This window comes from Trifolium pratense, linkage group LG7, assembly GCF_020283565.1.
Source record: "Trifolium pratense cultivar HEN17-A07 linkage group LG7, ARS_RC_1.1, whole genome shotgun sequence".
NCBI classification, from domain to species: domain Eukaryota; kingdom Viridiplantae; phylum Streptophyta; class Magnoliopsida; order Fabales; family Fabaceae; genus Trifolium; species Trifolium pratense.
In genome coordinates, this window is record NC_060065.1 from 38,760,856 (window position 1) to 38,780,108 (window position 19,253).

Genomic DNA, 19,253 nt, shown 5'->3' on the forward strand with positions numbered 1-19,253 from the left:
AAGAGTGGCAAGTGATAGAAATAAATAAATAGAAATTAAAAGAGTGGCACATAGAAAAAATGTAAGACATGTTCAGATAAGTTTAATATATATGACCATCCTTCAAAAAAATAAAAATAACCATCCTTCAAAAAAAAATAAAAACATATATGACCAAAAATACCGTAAAACTATATAAACATTGGCTGGTAGGATTCGAACACCATATAAATGCCGAGAAGTTATTTTAAAGTTGGTTTTAACAACTTCTACTTTTGTCAAGTTTTGTACATAAAATATAAGTTGCTTAATTTGTCAAGGACTTTGCAAAAATTCTGTTTGGCCCTCCTTTTTTTTAAGGAGAAAATAAGAAGAAAAAAAGTGTGGCCAAACAGGCTCTTAGTATTGCCGAACAAAACCATTGTCACTTTATTTTTTTTACATAAAACTGTTGTTATTTTACAAATCTGAAAAACTAAATTACCCGAGTCTTCGACTTTGAAGACTAAAATGCTACTTTACTCAATTTATTTAGATGGCCCCTACTGTGATGCAAGTCTCCCTCAGTCCCTGCATGCATATCATCTTCTGCAATGGATAAACAGAAGGTAACCCCTCCCATTTCCAAAATCCAAATACATTTGATCAGCAGCTGAATACTGTATAAGCTTAGCAGAGCCTCATATATTAACTCATACTTCAATCTTTGTTCATGTTTCCCAAGCAGACATACTTGATCTGCAAAATTGTTGAGGGTAAATTTCAATAGTTGGAAATTGAAGAGTTTACTACTATCACAAATTGATCTTGCATATATTCAATGTAGTGCTTCACTAGTTTTGAACCATGAAGCATTATGACTAATCAATATCCATGTTTGACATAACACTGATCCCAGCTACAACAAAGAACAAACTTCATCCTAACAAACTGTCCACGACACTCCCAAAATTACTGATAAATATGCTATCTGGTTTTGCCTCTTTAAACCATAACCAAGATCACTTTTACAAACTTCAAAGGAAAATGCTGCTTATACACAATAAATTATTACGGACTATGCACAAGTTTTGTTTTATAAAATAAAGGACTCTACACAAATTAACGCATCAAATTGTTTTTACCTCCAAATATTCATCCATCCCATATTTGGAACCTTCTCTTCCGAGGCCAGACTGTTTAACTCCACCAAATGGAGCCACCTATATCATCACACACAGATAAATCCACCAACAAAATATCCCATTTCTGCTTAATCTCATTTAATAAGGAATCGGACTCACCTCTGTTGAAATTACTCCTTCATTAACACCTACAAGTCCATATTCAAGAGCCTCGGCTACACGCCATGATCGTTGGATACTGTTTGTAAATACGTATGAACCCAAGCCTTTGTATGTAACGGTATTGTTCCATGGTTATAAAAAGGAGAAAAACATTAAACCAAGAGTGGTCAGATTGTGAAATTAGTAAGATTCAATAACATTATAGAAGGGGAAGAGGAAAAAAATCCATATCATCAACGCTAAACAAAGAACCAAATAAGAGAGCTACAAAAACTACCTGCATTAGTGTCATTAGCAATTCTGATAGCATCCTCTTCAGTTTTGAATCTCAAAAGGGGTGCGACAGGTCCAAATGCTTCCTGTCTAGAGTACAACAAATAGGTGAATCAACAGAAATAATCCGCAAAAAATTAACAATAAAGTTCCATCTGATTATTTCAATGCAAGGTGAAAAAAAAAAAGCAAATAAAAATTTCAGTAAATGTAAATTATAGTCATTGTGTATCACAGAACTACAATCTGAAAAGCTATATTGGTTTAAAATCTCATATCAGTATACTCAGGGGAACGCTACCAGTTTTAAAAGCATAAGTTCGCATCAAGAGTGTTGCACAGCTGTACTTCTACCTAACTCAATTGTAGTTTGTATTCGTAGAGATTGGCCTTGTGCATATAAAACACAGCAAAAAAATATATATATATTTCAATTTCAATTGTGACAAACCACAATTCATAGATAAAGATTTGTTCTTTAATGGCTATGTTTGTATAGCTAACATTATGTGGGGGAAAGGATTCAACCCTCTCCCTCCTTATTACTCCACTCCTTATCCTTAACTCCCTCACTCCAACCACCGAATCAACCTTATACAATGATTAGAAAACAGTCATGGAAGTGCTTACCCAAAAATCAATAGTGATCAATTGGGGAGTGAGGAATGCAAGAATTGTAGTAACAGAATATGCCATTAATATTTCTCATGTGTCTAGACATTTTACAGTTTCTCCATCTCTTTGTCTCCTTTGATTATGTTGTAAAATCATGTTTGTTTTTTTTTTTTGAAACAAGTAAAACACCTATCTCCCTAATTTTTCAACATGGCTATTCATTGAAAAATCAACAACAATTTCATAATATTGATCTGACTAGCACCACTGCCAGTAGACTACTCTAATAATCTGATTGGCGATGGCCACAACTGTAATGTTATGACCAACTTTTCCAATTAGTACAATTAAAATCCAGAAAACACAGGAAACAGTGTCCATAAGTTTGTGCAAATCTATAATCAACCTGTAATTCTTCTTACCTTGATATAAGCATGTCATTGTCTACATCAGTGATGACTGTTGGTTCATAAAAAGTTGATCCAAGGCTATGTCTTTTACCCCCAAGAATTACTTTTGCCCCCTTCAAATAAAAGCAACTGAATCATCAGAACTATTACTACTTTTGTTATTTGACTTTCTTATCCATATCGGTTCTTGCTGTATTTTCTAAAGAGAAGATTAACGGTATATGTATATTTGAGCAAACAAAATACCATTCTAAATTTATGTTTTTCTGCTCAATTAGGACTGTTCATGGTTCGTCAGTTCAACAAGAAAACCAAACTGAACCATTACGATAGTTTGGTAAAACCGAACTGTTGATGGTTCTGCCTTAACTGAACTGTTATAAAAGTTCGGTGAACCGGATCTGTATTTTCGAACCAAACCAAAACTCACTTTATTGAACTGTTATAACAATACTTTTTTATTAATCAAACTTATTCTTTGTGAACCAAATTTCTATTATTATCTGATATTGATACTACTATAAAAAAAAAAAAAATCAAACCGGACCGAATATTAAGATTGTTTAAAAAAAAATCGAACTGAACCGCACCAAAAACTAAAAGAACGAATTGGGCTAGTTCAGTTCATGAACTGCCCATCGAAGTTCGGTTTTTTGGACAGTCCTAGCTCAAGTATACATTCCAGGTAAAGAAGAACGAAGAAAGATTCGGGAGAAATCATTAAAAACACATTGGAATTGTTTGCCCAAGAAGTGGCTGAGGGGATGAAATGGAGAATCAGACTGGTAGAATAGCAAAGATGACAAACCTTTGATGTAGCCTCATGAATCAAGGAATCAACCTGTAAGGAAAATCACAAAGCAAACCAAGAGTCATACAAGTTCTCAAGAGTTGTAGAACACACCCAGCAATGGTGCATATAGAAAATCAAATACTAAGAGGACACGAACCTTTTTAACAGCAGCTTCATTGATCAGAGGGCCCTGTTTAGAGATAAATACAAAATTGAGTTACAAATGGTCTCATAAAGCTTTAACTCGGATATTTCTAAAAAAATTGGGAGAAAAATCTGAAAAAATAGCGACAATAAAAACAGATTGCTGAAAAGAAATTATCGTATCTAAAAGTACTCTAAATTATAAATTTGTGAAGATTACCCACTGAGTGACAAAAATGTAGATGTAATGTAGACAACAACAAAGGAAAAATAAAAATGTATTATCAAATTTAAAAAGATACGTACCTGAGCCACACCTTCACTAAAACCATCTCCAACTTTCATACTCTGAACAGCCTCAAGCAATGCATTTGCAAATTTGTCATATATACCTTCACAAAAATTGGTTAAATAAAAAAATGCAATGTCTTAAAGACTGAAACAAATAATGTACCTAAATGGACATTAAATTAGCGAGAAAAAAGCAGCCAAATAATCAATAGGACTACACTAACACTACTAATAAAGAATATTTCTTAATTTACAAAAATATTGCTTATATGAATGTTGGTTCAATTTCCCTTTAATCTTTAACTTCTGTTATCTTGTTTTCATTTTTTATATATTTTTTTTCTTTTCAAAACAATTATGAATTCCATTTCATAATTAAGTGACAATTAAATAAGGAAACACTTGCTGAAATCACAACCATTAAAATTGGGGTAATACAGGCTACAAAAATGCCATTCAAGAATCCTGAAAAAATTTCTTAATGTTAACTTATAAGGCACGTCATACGAACCAGCTAGTATGTATTGTGACACATTCCCACAACTTACACCAGTTAGGAGAAGAAACTTGGTGCAAAAAGTTTAGAAAATAACAAAGTATTAAGTCATCAATAATATTAAAAATTTGGCCAATCATTAACACATTACAGTCAAACAGAGTTAAAGGATGGCAAATCAGAAAAATGCATTACAATAGTAAATTTGATAGTTTTATATCCTTTTCAACTAACCTTCTTGCACAAGAATTCTATTTGCACAAACACAAGTTTGTCCGCTATTACGGAACTTTGCTGCAAGCTGCACACAGAGGAATTCATTATTACTAATTGATCAAAACAGAAGGCCCAAGGGAATCATAAATTCACAACATGCACCTCAACTTTCAACTAATCATCAATTGTGTGACTTTTCAGGAGAAAAGATCTACAAATTGGAGAGAAAAAAGGCTACCAAAAGATTGTTCAATATCATCTCAGCAAGATAGATAAGAATTTGAAGCTAAAGAAATATTCATATGCTTAAACTTCAGCAGTTTACAATTACATAGAGAAAAATCCAAGTGAAGATGATACATAATGTCTAAAAGAAAGAACACAACGCAAATTTGAGTAGTTAAAAGGTATGTATTTAAGAATTGGGCTGATTGAGCCCCTGATTCTATGAAGTAGAAAGCAATGCTAAAATAAAATAAATAAAAATGCTCAGGAAGAAAAAATGGATGATTAAGACTTATAGTGACTTAAAACATATTTAGCTACTTTTACCCCTGACAAAGCTGCGATTGAATTTGACACTAATACACGCTGTCAAGTTTTCTCCATGAAAGATGGAGTTGATATTTCGAATTTAGAGCTCTTCTATTTACCCACGTACACAGGACCATCTTCTGAGCTACATTTTCCTTATGCAATTTAAGTTCCATATATAGTCTAAGGAACCCCGTAATTTTTCTGATTGGCACAAATTGTTCAGTGTCAACCCTCACACTGATGCCATCAGACATGAACTTCCAATTGGGTTGGTTTGCTACAAGAACTGCATGAGTTTGTAAATCAGCAATTTCCTCGTACTTGCAGAAGAATAATATGGAAATAGACATCTCATTTCCTTAGACTATTTCGAATTTAGAGCTCTTCTATTTACCCACGTACACAGGACCATCTTCTGAGCTACATTTTCCCTATGCAATTTAAGTTCCATATATAGTCTAAGGAACCCCGTAATTTTTCTGATTGGCACAAATTGTTCAGTGTCAACCCTCACACTGATGCCATCAGACATGAACTTCCAATTGGGTTGGTTTGCTACAAGAACTGCATGAGTTTGTAAATCAGCAATTTCCTCGTCCTTGCAGAAGAATAATATGGAAATAGACATCTCATTTCCAGAAAAAAAGATTTCCATACTACCCTCATCCGTTATCCAGCGTCGAATTAATAGTTAATCAGATGTGTTTCTATGATTTTAATATAATCATTTAGCAGCAACAAAGTGAGAATATGAGAATTATCCACTATTGTTAGTGTTATCATCAAAAAATCGAGGGCACTGCATATGTGACATCTAAATAAAATAACATCTTATGCAAAACATGTCATTACAGTCAACATGTGTTATCATTCTTTTGTAACTTACTGTTCCTTTCACTGCAACATCCAGGTCAGCATCATCAAAAACTATGCAAGGCGCATTGCCACCAAGTTCCAAAGATACCTAGAATTTTAAAAAACGCATATTTATATAAGAGCTAAAAATTCATATGAATATAATGATGTCTAGATCTACATTGGGAAAAAAATCATCCTAGGAAATCTATGGTAACTATGAACATCTACAAAAGAAATAATGAGGAAGAACAAATACAAATCATGATTACAACTAAAAACATCTAATCATACTTTTTTAACCGTCTCAGCAGAACCTGCCATCAATTTCTTTCCAACAGCCGTCGAGCCAGTGAATGTAATCTTCCTTACCTAAAGAAGGTGATAATTTTGTCTTAGATGTTGAGTTACATTTACAGGGTTATTGATCCGTAAAATCATATGGTGATAGAACCTGTGGACTTGCGATTAAAGCGTCTCCGATATCAGGAGCATTTCCCATAACCACGTTTACAACACCCTACATCATTAAGTAATAAATATCAAAACAGTTAAAATCATAAAAATGGACAGGAGGGGAAAAAAACTTTACACGGTAAGGAAAAAAAGAGCAGAGACAAGGTCTGGAAAAATGTAAGCAACGATAGAGGTAGTTAAAGACTTCAGACTTAAAGTTTCTGCAAGATTTATGCAATATAGTTGAAGAAACTAATCCAAAAAAGTTAACATAGCATTTCTCTTCTTCAGATTTATGTTTTATGTTATGTATTCTCCTCCATGAATGTTAAGTAAATTCTACATATGTATATGAAATGGGACAACAATCTTATAGAACAGTTCAGTCTTAAAGTTAAAAAAAGACACAATCAAGGAAACTACTATAACAGCACATAACTAATGTAGTTTTGACATGAAGACACATCAGACTAGATGCCAAAATATCATATTTTTTAATAATAAGTAAGCTCCTGATGTACTATTATTTCCCAAGTTTACATGGCCATTTTCAATAAATATAATTACAAAATTACCAATCATCATAACAGAAAATTATAATGTAGCACCAACACTTCAGATTGAAGGCATGTCCAGTGACCGACACGACAATGACACGTGTGATTATATTCAATCACTTCCATTTTCTTAAAGATTTACTGGTGTCTACTTGTCAGTGCCGTGTTTGTGTCGATGTTTTATAGAAACCAGTATCCAAATATGCAATGACCACATGTTATTACAATTATAAAAGTAGGTTTAAGAAACTACCGCAGGAATTCCAGCTTGAATAGAGAGTTCAGCTGCAGCTAAAGCCGTCAGAGGTGTAAGTTCAGAGGGCTTTATGACCACTGTACATCCACATGCAAGGGCTGGACCAACCTAATGTAAGGAAAAACATAAAAATTGAGACGATTGTTATTCACTTACTCCTAAAACATTATATAATGAAATGGATAAAATCTGAAGAGTAAAGAGCTGATACTAAACATACCTTTCGGGTAATCATAGCAAGGGGAAAGTTCCAAGGTGTAATTGCACCTACAACCCCTACAGGCTGCAATCCCCAAGAAGAGGTAAAAAATAATCATGTAGTAATATGTCAGGATTTATGAAACAAAAAGTGTTTATTAAATAATAGAAAATTATTCATCTAGAACTGACAACATAAAAGCAACTTAAATCATCCTTTTTTGCAGCATTCACAGACTAAATTATTGGAAATCAGGACAAATTACTCAAGATACACAAATATATAACTACAGTTCTCTAGAATCTAATTCCATTTCCTTTTAATCAAGACAAGATACAAAAATATATAGATACACAAATTTGCTTTGACATGATTTGTAACAATAAAATACCTAGGAGTGTCTCTCTTTATAAACTCGGATACCATATTAGGATTTTATATTGGGCTTAATTCATCTTTACAAAACCGGCGTGTAAGGTGAGGGGTGCCTCTCCTTTATAAACTCTTATCGGACTTATATCTTTTCTATGTGGGGCTTGGATTTACATCACTTACATACCAGAAACAGATATAATCATTAGAAAGTTTCCCTATGAGGGGTGCCTCTCCTTTATATTATAATGAAATGAACTAATGTAATAACTAGAAAGTTTCCCTAGGAAATTGCTTATTATGAAATACGAAATTTAAGACATCAAATAAACCTTGAAATTTACCTGCTTTAAAACAAATAACCTCCGATCAGATTGAGGTGCGGGAATTATATCCCCATATATACGTTTTGCCTCCTCCGATGCAAACTCAATAAAGCCAGCACTGTAATTTATCTGCAAACAGTAATTTTGAAAACACAAATCCAACTTGGGAAAAAGTATACAAAGAAACGGAATTATAATTGGCAAAGTACAAAATAACAAAAAATTCATCCGTCTTGTACCTCACCCAGAGACTCTTTAAGAGGCTTTCCTTGCTCCAAGGTTATTAGTTGTGCTAACTCTTCTTTGTGTGCCATTAGCAAATCATACCTTAAAATAAATTAAGAGAAAATTAGTTTTTAACGGTGAGACACTACTGCTCTTATTGCTTGATAATATTTAACTCATACAAGTTGTGGCAAACCCTATATTTCATGAACAGGTCAAACATACAGAGGTGGATTACCGTTATATCAGAGAAGCCTTAGCCAACTGAGTTATCTCTCTTTTTCACATTTCTAATACTCAGTCTTCTCTTCAAATGGTTGATATCTTAACCAAGGCTATGATTAGACAGCAACATCAGTTTCTTGTAGGAAAACTATTGCTGGTTAACTAGCATCAATTTGAGGGCGGATATTGATGTAATAATCCAGGATGTGGAAATGCTCAAGACTTTCATATTCATCATGTGTCTTTCAGGCTATTGTAATTATTATTTAATCATATATTACAACTGTATTATTCGATAGAGACCTAATCTTAGGAATTTATTTCCTATCCTGTAAATTTCCAGTAAATATCTGAAACATTTCCAAAAAAAAAAAATTGTATCTAAAGATGCCAGTAATTAATGAGGATAGCCCCAGTCTTATCCAAACAGAATTCCCTAATTATTTTATATGTTTTGCACGATTTTCTGACACCCAGAGGCTTAAACCAAATACAAGACAGCAGCTAAGTCAAATATTTCCATCAAAGCAGGTTGTTCATGAAATGAGTAGAAAGCAATTATACCATTTCCTCAGAAGTTTACTTCGCTCAGCAGCAGTGGTTTTGCTCCATGCTACACAGACAAAATCTTAGTTATCATAGTATCGTGAATAATCCAGTGATACCAACAAGAGAATGCTTTAGTTAATTCATCATTTGTTATAAGTAACAATGATACATATGTATGAACATAATTCTAGAACCAACGGAACTTTAACAAAAGTTAATACTTCGATTTACAGCAAGAGATGTTGTCCTTCATAGGTTTGCAAGCTCATAAGAAAAGAAAACAAAAGAATGATCTGAGATAATCAAATTCTTCCACTAAAATTTTTATTGTGCAACACAAAAATCTAAGACACAAAACAAGATTCGCCCCAGATGTTATAAATAAATAAATTAGGGAAAAAAAGTTCCGGTACCTATCTAAGCTATTTGATATGTATGCACCAAGTATCTTATGTAAAAACATATACATCAAATCATCTATGATAGTATATGAATATCTTAATCCTCTCCTATTTTTGCTTCTAGATATTATAGCATGAAAATGTGAAGCGTTGTACATTTAAATGCATCAAAAGCAGAGGAAATGGCATCATTTGTTTCCCTTCCACCCATGCATGCTACATCTGCTATAGATTCGCCAGTTGATGGATTATAAACCTACAATAGCATGGAATACAAGATCTTAGAAATAACACTACCATGGAACTTATAGCAATAAAATAAGGATAGAAATATAAGCAGCCTCAACAGACTATGACCATCAGCAGCAGTATTAATTGGAAATGAATCAGCAAGCCCTTGCCTTTAAACATCGCAAAAAATCAATTGAAGAAGAAAATGAGTGAGAAATAAAAGCAGCCATGACATACCTTTATGGTTTTCCCATCATAAGCATCCTGCCATTTCCCTCCAATGAGGCCCTGAGTCCTCAACAACCCCGAACTGTTAAGCTGGGAGGCAATATTATGTGCATCCGTGCTCATCTGTCATTCAAAAACGACCCTTAACTCATGCACAACAGATAACAAAGAACATCCCAGAATAATAAGTATAATATTGACGTGTAAACACTCAATTTAATAAAGGTATAGTGGTTGTGTCCCAACGTTGTATCTACATTGCAATCCTAATTATTGCAGAAAATAGTGAACAAATGCAACATCAACATACTGTATGCGACAATCCTTGGGATTGCAGAAAATTGCAACTGATGTGACTACAATTGCAGCCACAATACGGTTGCAGAAACCACAAAAACTGTGATAATGCCCTGTGACATGATTGGGTTGATCATTTTAAAAACATTGAAAAAGTAGCTTATTTGGTCCCTATGATTATAAACATATCAAATGAATCGCTATCAAATTTTGACATCAAATTGGTTGATAGTTGAAACTAATAATAATATCAACCTCAAAAATCAACAAGATCCAATTCAAACTTTTCACTCTTCAAACAAACAAACAAACAAATGGTTTTGCGTCACTGAAGAGTAGCCTGCCTGGTGGTATGCATTGTGACACTGAAGGAATATTAAGGGCCCGTTTGTTACAGCTTATTCTTTAAATAATCATTTTTAGGAGTTTTTATCTGTTTGTTACAAACTTCTTACAAAAATGAGAATCTGAAGAAATGAAATCCAAAAATTGCTTTAAACGATAAGTTGTTTGTTTGAGTAGCTTGTCTTGAAAATCATTTCCAATTCCAGTACATGATCTTTTAAAAAAGTGATTCTCGTTATGGTATATAAACACAAAATAGCTTTGGCTTTTCATAAAAATCTCTTTAATGTCCTTTCTAAATTTATGACACCAAAATCACCTTTTTACTATGAAGCACGAACACCGACAAATTAACACTGATAATAATTTAAGAAAATGTCATCATTCAATGCAATCATATGTGTCAACAGACACCGACGAATACACCTAATCCGAGGAGTGTATGTGCTTCATAGCAAATCAACCCCTATGATTTGTCTATGAATAAAAATTAACGAAATTACCAATACATATATCTATATAAATGTGCAAAATTCAGCGAGGTTATACGGTGTGATTGTGATGACCGTTACACAACTAAATCACAATCCTTATCTAAAATAATAATAATAAGGTGAAGAATTGCTTTGCAGATAAATGTGATTGATGGTGACCTAAAAAAAAAGAATGAAATTGAAAGAAAAACAGAAAATGAATTGAAACACGTGAGAGAAAGAGATCGTGCCTTGCGAGTGAGGGGAATTTGAATGAGGAAGTTAGCGGAGAGAAGAAAGGAAGAGGAAGAGCGATAGAGAAGATTCGATGATCGGAGTGCCGTGTTCATTCTTCTACCGAACTTCAGTGCCACCGTCGTCATCATTCACCGTAATGTAATCGTGTCGCGTCCTATTGATTTTTTATTCTTTCGAGAAAGACAGGTGGAATGTTCTTCTGCTAACTTTATCACGGTAAGATTATCTTAAGCTTCAGGGTCATGCTATACGTGTAAGAATGACAAAATGATGAGAGAATAACTTTTTATACTTTCGGTTTTAATTATAAGAAAATTTTTATTTTTTTAGGTATATTGGAATACTAATGTATCTAAACTATAGTATAGTTAAAATACATTAATTTTTCAATGAATTTAAAAAATGAAAATTATTTTATAATTAGGACCGGAGGGAGTAATATCATTATCTTATGTTTGAAATCTATTTTCTGAACAAAACCATTTCTAGGACGAAAACGACAACTACGAATGGACAAAAGAATTGGTTGAAAATGAATATTATCTTATGTTTGAGCTTTAAGAAGTGTACAAAGTCTTTGTTAATGTTACAATGTTGATTTTAGACCCCTACTCCAAGAGAAAAACAAAAACATTTTTGAGAGAATTTTAGGTTGAGTATGAATGAAGATGAAGAAGTGAAGTACAGTCGGTAATAGCCATTGTGTATAAAGAACAAGTTTGGATTCTATTTTTCAAAGTCAAGCGAGTGGAAAACATTTTATGAGCCCATATATTAATTCAGAACATAGATTCCGAAATTTATGCTCAACAGCAAAAACAAATTTGAGTTTTTTTTTTTTTTATAAACAAAGAATATTATTATAAGGCAGTACTAGAGATACTCAAACCCTTACAATTGACATCAAAAAGTTAAGAACTTTGCCTACAAGACATCGGGTCTAAACACCAACTAGGAAATGGAATTCAAGCATTACAGCCATAACGACGAGAAAATCATAGCAAAGAAAAAAGCTTAAAATTTTTGTGGGGTTTAATAGAAACATCGGAGGGACAAATTCCTAAAGTTAGGGGGGAAAATATTATTAGAAAGTTAGTGAACAAAAATTTTTAAGTTTGTGAAAGTTAAAGGGTCAAACATAGAAATTAGTTTTTTTTTTTTACTTTTACATATGTTGTCCATAAATTGTTGTTAGGATATCATTACTTTAAATAAATTTCAGTAACTTCAAAAAAAAGCACTTGAATTTACTTGTGGAAAGCCACTAAGTTTGGTCTAGTGGTGAGGGGTTTGGGTAGTATGTTATAGGATGTTTTCTCTTCCCCCCTCCCATGAATCTTTTATACCCCCCAATATTCCAATTTTGCCCTTGCAGAAAAATTCGGTTCGCAGAAACCGAATTTTTTCTAGTGCAAATTCAGAGTAAATTTCGATTTTTAGAAACCGAATTTTTTTTTCAAGGCAAAAAAAAACTTCGATTTCTACGAACCGAAGTTTTTTCAAGGGCAAAATTGGAAATTCAGGGGGATAAAAGATTCATGGGGGGTGGGGAGAGAAAACATGATGTTATAGGCCATGAGTTCGATTTCCACTCATTATAAAAAAAAAAAAAAGTAACTTCAAAAATTAATTTCTATGGTGCAAATAATACCTTAGTTTTATAAAAAAAATTATAAGAATTTGATGTTTATCATGGATGAGCGAGAAGAGGTATAGCCCATAAAGTCGACTTGTCATTTACTCTTGAGCGACGAAGATGGAGATGAACAAAGGCTTCAAAGAGAAAAGTAGTAGGAAGGAGAGATACACGTAATAAATTTTTAAATTGCATTAAAAATTTAATTCATTTTTAAGATTTTTTTTTTTTTGGTACAATTTTTAAAATATTTTAATCACTAGTGTAATGTATGAGAGTGAATATAGGTTTGAGTATGATATACCAAACTCAATACTTACAATAAATCAAAACGTAATATCTTATCTATAAAAAAAAGTTAAAAAAAAATCGGATGAGCGATTTTTATTGCCGGCCCCCTTTCTTGTTTAGTGTATTAGAAAAGGAATCCATTTATATTGTAGGAAATAATGTTGGTTGTTCTCTCTCCTTTAAGTGAGTGACTTCGTATCTCTTCTAACACAAAATTATTGTGTGTAGCTAAAATCTAATCGTATTTTTTTAGCGTGTGCGACTAAAAGAATTGAACCATTATGTTTTCAATCCATGACTCATTTACAATTATGTAATTTAGCAAACTTTACAAATTTAACCTTATACAAATTGTATGCGATTTTATTTTATTATTACCAAAAAAAAATACAACTTACTTAAGCTACTGAAGAGTTTGTTTCCTCCCTATACTCTATTTTTTTTGGCAAGTCCACCCACCACTCCACTATAGACTCAAAATGGAAATTACATAAACCAACACGTCACTTTGATAGAGCATTGTACTAATTCTATTTTAAAAATAAAAGTTAAATGTTTTTTTTTTGTCCTAAAGCAAACACAAAGTAGTAAGTGGTAAATTGCGTTTTAGTTCTTTGGAGTTGTCACCTTCCAAGTCAACTTTCAATCACACACACTCTAACACCAACTTCCCCCAATTCCATTTTCTAGGGTTTCAATTCAAATTTTCAATTTCACTATCATCGCAAATCCAAGGAGTCTGAGATCGGAAAAAGCCGATTCTGAGATCGGAGAATGGCGTCTTCCAGCGCACCAGCAGCTGCTGGATCTGCTGACTCAACAACTACAAGACGAAACACTAAAAGACCCAAGTGTAAGTCCTCTTTATATTTCTGATCCGTTTACTTTTTTGTTTCTTGAACTCAATTTTTAGTGACCCATTTCTCTTTTTTGTTGAAATTTTTTATTTTTAATCAAATTTGTGTCTTTTTTTTGAGTTAATTTGAGTGGATGTTGATGTTCCTGTTGATGTTCTTTTGTGAAGTTTGTGTGATGTGATGCTGTGATAGTTTTTCCATGTGTATGTATTGAATAATAATATTTACATAGAAGCATTTGTTTGTGTAGTTCTATATCCTGCATATTTGGATTCGCCTTGAGTTTGGCGGAATTACAGTGGCACAGTGTATGTCACCAATTTCGGCAAAATTTACACTTTAGAGTTTCAAGGAAATCATGGTGGCATCATGATTTCTTTGAACTTACGGAAAGGCCAAACTTCATGAAGCGAATTTCCACTCCATTTTTACTTTAATTGATTTTGTAATTTGTATATTTTTTAAAAGTGTTTGAGGTGCATATCGGTTGTTTAACGAACAAATGGAGAGTTGTATGCAATTATATAGTATGTGATGATTTACAAACATTTGCTTTTTTATTTCTTATTTTGGGGGTTAACAGTAATCTGAACTGACATGGGGTTTTTCTGAATATTTAATATCTTCTAGATTCGAAGTTTACTCAACAAGAGCTTCCTGCATGCAAACCTATTCTCACTCCTCGAGCGGTAACACTACCTGATATCTTTTAAATACATTGCTGGTGATTATAATATTATATATGTGACTAATTAAACTTATCTTCAAATCGTTATTTATGTAACAGTGTAATTTGTGCTTAATTTAAGTGTCTTCTTACAGGTTATTTCAGCATTCTTGCTTGTCAGTGTTGTGTTTATTCCTATTGGTGTTGCTTCGCTATTGGCTTCACGAAAGGTAAGCTTGAGTGCTATAATGAATTGATTTTTGCTTACTGTTACATGTAATGCTGAGTGTTACTTTCACTTTCTTGTATCTATCAGGTCGTCGAAATTGTTTTTAGGTATGAGTCACGGTGCTTACCAAATGTTACCAACAAGCTAGCGTACATTCAGAATCCTACAACAGATAAAACGTGCCACGCAACACTAAATGTAATTCTCCTTGACACCAGTCTAGCTCTGTCCCATAATTCATTTTCAATGAAGTTCACATTGTGACAATCTTATAATCTTTTCTTAAACTGTGTTGTTATGAAAAGGTGACCAAGCACATGAAGTCACCTATTTATGTATACTATCAACTGGACAACTTTTACCAGAATCATCGGCGGTATGCAATTACCTTTCTTTGGCACACATCACGCATTGTTGTTTATTTTTTTAGTTTGACACTTCAAAGTCAGGGAAAGGGTGTTATTTTTAGAAACAAGGATCTTTAATGATTTTTGACAATATGGAGGGAAGACTGCCATGAAATTGCTGTTTTTACTTTTCAACTTTCTTTTAAAATGGTTATTACAGTTTAATGCATATAGTTTATCTCAAAATCTTGGGAAGATAAAAACAGTGACTTAGATTTAGTTATTTTTAATAGTATTTAATGATTTATTGTATAAAATTCAATTTATGACATTTATTTAGGCCAACTGGTTTGGCGGTGTGGCCTGGAGGGAAATGTATCAAAGGTGGTGTGCAGGAGCACTAGGTCCCATAGACTTAACTGCCTTTGGATGGAATTGTGGAATTAAATGAGGTTTAAAAGGACATTAGGAAGTGGTGTGATTGTGAAGAATGTGTTGAGTGAAAAGATAGATTATTAGATAACACTCCTAAATCAGTAGAGTTGAACTCACAACCTTGAGCACAGTATCTAAGGTACTGTGCATGAGCACTAGGCCCCACTGGCCTTTGGAAGGAATTGTGGAATTAGGGAGTGATAAAAGGACACGAGGAAGAACAAGAAGTTGAATCTTAAGAATCTGAAATGAATCTGAATAATGAATGATCTCCCTCCTTTCCTTTCATCGGGAACCTATCTTATACCACTCTTTGGACTCCATTTCTCTTTGCATTTCCATGTATTCATCTTATATTTGCAGTAGTTTATTACTTCAATGTCTGACTGACTGCTATAATCTATTTCACCCTTTATATTGCTTGTAATAATAGATCCACTATGCATGATTTTTTATATACTTATAACCACGGTTATTTTCTATAATATAGGTATGTTAAAAGCCGAAGTGATGAACAATTGAGGAATCTTAAGGATGAGAGCTCAACAAGTACGTGTAAGCCTGAAGAATCTGCCAATAATATGACAATTGTGCCTTGTGGTCTCATAGCTTGGAGTTTATTCAATGACACATACAGCTTCTCCGTCAACAAAACAAAATTGACGGTTAACAAGAGAGGCATCTCCTGGAAGAGCGACAGGGAGCACAAATTTGGGAAAAATGTTTTCCCCAGAAACTTCCAGAATAGTTCTATAGTAGGTGGTGCCCATCTTAACGAATCCATACCAGTAAGTACCTACATGTAACATGATGTCTTGTTTTGATGAATATGTTCTACATGTATACTTATCTTTTTTCACTAGGTTCAGCTAAATGTTTAGAGATTGTTCGATTTGTGCTGTCATAAACAATATAGCCTTTGTTTATACCCATTCACATGTTTGTTGTTAATATTTTTTTTTTTTGGTTGTTGCTGGCTGGTACTGTTGTTTGTTAAACTATTAGTATGTTTTAACCTCTGTAGCACCGACACTTTAAATTGAATGCATGTTTGGTGTCTTACACTGACACACATGATTACATTCAAATAATTCATTTTCTCAATTTATTACAAGTGTCGATGTCAGTGCTTCATATTTTATTGGTATTATTCACGAGTTTAATTTTGATACACTATCAGTATAAAAAATTTACATTGCCAACCAATCATATGTCTGGCTTTAGAAGCAATTATGATTACAATCAAACGTTTTTAATGATATAAAGATTATGATTGATTGACAGTGTAAAAATATCTTTACACAAATAGTGTATTTTGACAAGGAAAATTATTCCAATGTTGCAAATACCTTTTTCATCTTAAATTTTCAATAACTTCCAATATGTTTTTTCTTCACCTTGCTCACCTTTTGAATATTTTATTGAACAGTTGAGTGAGCAGGAGGATCTCATTGTCTGGATGAGAACCGCCGCCTTGCCAACTTTTCGAAAGTTATATGGAAAGATAGAGGTGGATCTGAATGCAGGGGACCTCATAAATGTTACACTTCAAAATAACTATAACACATACAGTTTCAATGGCAAGAAAAAACTCGTTCTGTCAACTACTAGCTGGTTAGGTGGGAAGAATGACTTCCTTGGAATTGCTTATCTCACCGTCGGAGGATTATGCCTCTTTTTGTCTTTGGCTTTTACCATTGTATATTTTGTCAAGCCAAGGTACATATGATATACTTATATCCTCTATTGCTTTAGAGTTTATACCATAAAAGTTCCGTTTGAACAAGAAAAATTCACGCACTTCTATATTTTGTTGCTTGATTGGTGTTGAATGCATTCCTTTGTTGCATAAAATTGGACCTCATTTAAAATTTCAATCCATTTTGTAGTTTTAACCCTGAAATTGGCATTTATTATATTGTTCAATTTGATTAGAATTATTTGAGTAAATTTTATTTTAAGTATGTGGCTGATTGGGTGATTCTGAAATAAGATTAGCAATACCTTTTTTAAAAGCTCCCTTTAGTGAGTCTTAGTACATAATTTAGAGATTAGTGATAAAAAACTTTGGTTTATAGTGGAGACTAAAATGTGTTGACAGGATTTTGAGCTCAGATTCTATCCTGTATCTGAAGCCAGAGGCAGCCATAAGATCACTGCTCCCAGCCAATGGCCGGCCTCTGGCTGCACAGGAAGTTGAGGCAAGAGAGAATCCAACTCTCTGTGTTGGATTTTGTAAAACAGTTTAAGTATCATAATTATGTTAGTTTTTCCAAGTAAAAGAAAAAGTCTCAGGAAATGTTTGTTTCAGTGCTTTTCTCATTAAAAACCCCAACAAAAGTTGTAACGAAAACTTACTTTTACATGTAACCACAAGAAAATCACACAAAAAACCTGAAACAAACATGCCCTAATTTTGATGATTAAAATTCACATATACTTCAAAAGCCACTTAATGTGGCTGTTTTTGAACTGTTATTGTTGATTCTTAACCCATTTTTCTATCTTTGTAGGCAACTTGGTGATCCCTCATATCTGTCCTGGAACAGAAATCCTGGAGGCCACTAAGCAAAAATACCTATTGTGCTATGTTTATTATTTCCAATATTACAAGGCTCGGTTATTCTACAGTGGCAGGTTCCATGTTTGTACATCTATACTTAACTACTTACTAGTAGTAACACTTGTGTATTTTTGGTGTCTTTATCACCCTAAAAGAAAAAACAACATTTTTTTCCTTTTGTTTTTGCATTATGCATCAGAATTGAAATATGCTGTATAAGTAGCGTGCGTAAGATATATGTGCTAGTTGCTTTTTTTCTCATACATGAGATTAATATAGTAGAGTTCTTGTTTGGTTTGACTTGGACTTTTGCTAAGTGAAAATAAGTGTCTTGTGGAGTAAGTCAAAATAAGCAACGCCCTGTTTATGAAGCACCACTTATTTCACTTGTGCGCCATAAAACTAGCCTATAAGCAATGGTGGAGTTTGACTGATATTTTTAAGGGGTTGAATATATATAATGTATGAACATTCCATGACGAATTCAAGGGTTGTTTGTTGCGCATTTATATGATTTTGAGGTGCCACGGTACATCCTTTATCCACGGGAATATTTGTCTGAGTATGATATTGTTTTTTTTTTGACAGACTGAGTATGTATATCTTACAGTTCCCTCTAATGGAAGAAAAAGTATGTTGATGATACAAGTGTGTTATATACCATGTGCCACTAGAAAAGTGTAGTTTTGATAGTATCTCAATCTGCCTCCTCGTGTTATTGGAAGCGGTAGTGTATTTACACTATCGGAAGCAGGTTTCAGTAGTAGTATATTTTGACAGATTTAAGCAATATAGGAGGACGGACGGATTGAAAATTTATTTGAATTTTTGTGGCAGTTTGGGTTTCTTGATGGTTTACTTGATAATATAAAGACCACTTTTGTGTTGATGAACGAGGGCGACCGTGATGACGATGACTTCTACAAATGCTTCCA

General features: G+C 33.2%; 2 protein-coding genes across 2 annotated transcripts; one reads left to right on the forward strand and one right to left on the reverse strand.

Moving 5' to 3' along the window:
• Positions 1 to 384: 384 nt before the first annotated feature.
• On the reverse strand, positions 385 to 11,544 carry LOC123893889 (succinate-semialdehyde dehydrogenase, mitochondrial). Its single transcript, XM_045943714.1, has 20 exons — positions 11,287 to 11,544; positions 9,930 to 10,043; positions 9,618 to 9,717; positions 9,076 to 9,124; positions 8,301 to 8,388; positions 8,080 to 8,190; positions 7,385 to 7,447; positions 7,162 to 7,272; positions 6,350 to 6,415; positions 6,190 to 6,267; positions 5,927 to 6,004; positions 4,522 to 4,588; positions 3,807 to 3,892; positions 3,514 to 3,546; positions 3,372 to 3,404; positions 2,576 to 2,676; positions 1,543 to 1,628; positions 1,263 to 1,369; positions 1,104 to 1,181; positions 385 to 717 (listed from the first exon to the last, which is right to left on the reverse strand). The coding sequence occupies exons 1-20, from the start codon at positions 11,419 to 11,421 to the stop codon at positions 679 to 681; spliced, it is 1,623 nt and encodes a 540-aa protein (XP_045799670.1). The 5' UTR covers positions 11,422 to 11,544; the 3' UTR covers positions 385 to 678.
• Positions 11,545 to 13,647: 2,103 nt separating this feature from the next.
• On the forward strand, positions 13,648 to 18,618 carry LOC123893890 (ALA-interacting subunit 3-like). The gene is made up of 8 exons (XM_045943715.1): positions 13,648 to 14,073; positions 14,708 to 14,766; positions 14,900 to 14,974; positions 15,061 to 15,171; positions 15,279 to 15,349; positions 16,246 to 16,543; positions 17,185 to 17,474; positions 18,269 to 18,618. The coding sequence occupies exons 1-8, from the start codon at positions 13,995 to 13,997 to the stop codon at positions 18,321 to 18,323; spliced, it is 1,038 nt and encodes a 345-aa protein (XP_045799671.1). The 5' UTR covers positions 13,648 to 13,994; the 3' UTR covers positions 18,324 to 18,618.
• The last annotated feature ends 635 nt before the right edge of the window (positions 18,619 to 19,253 follow it).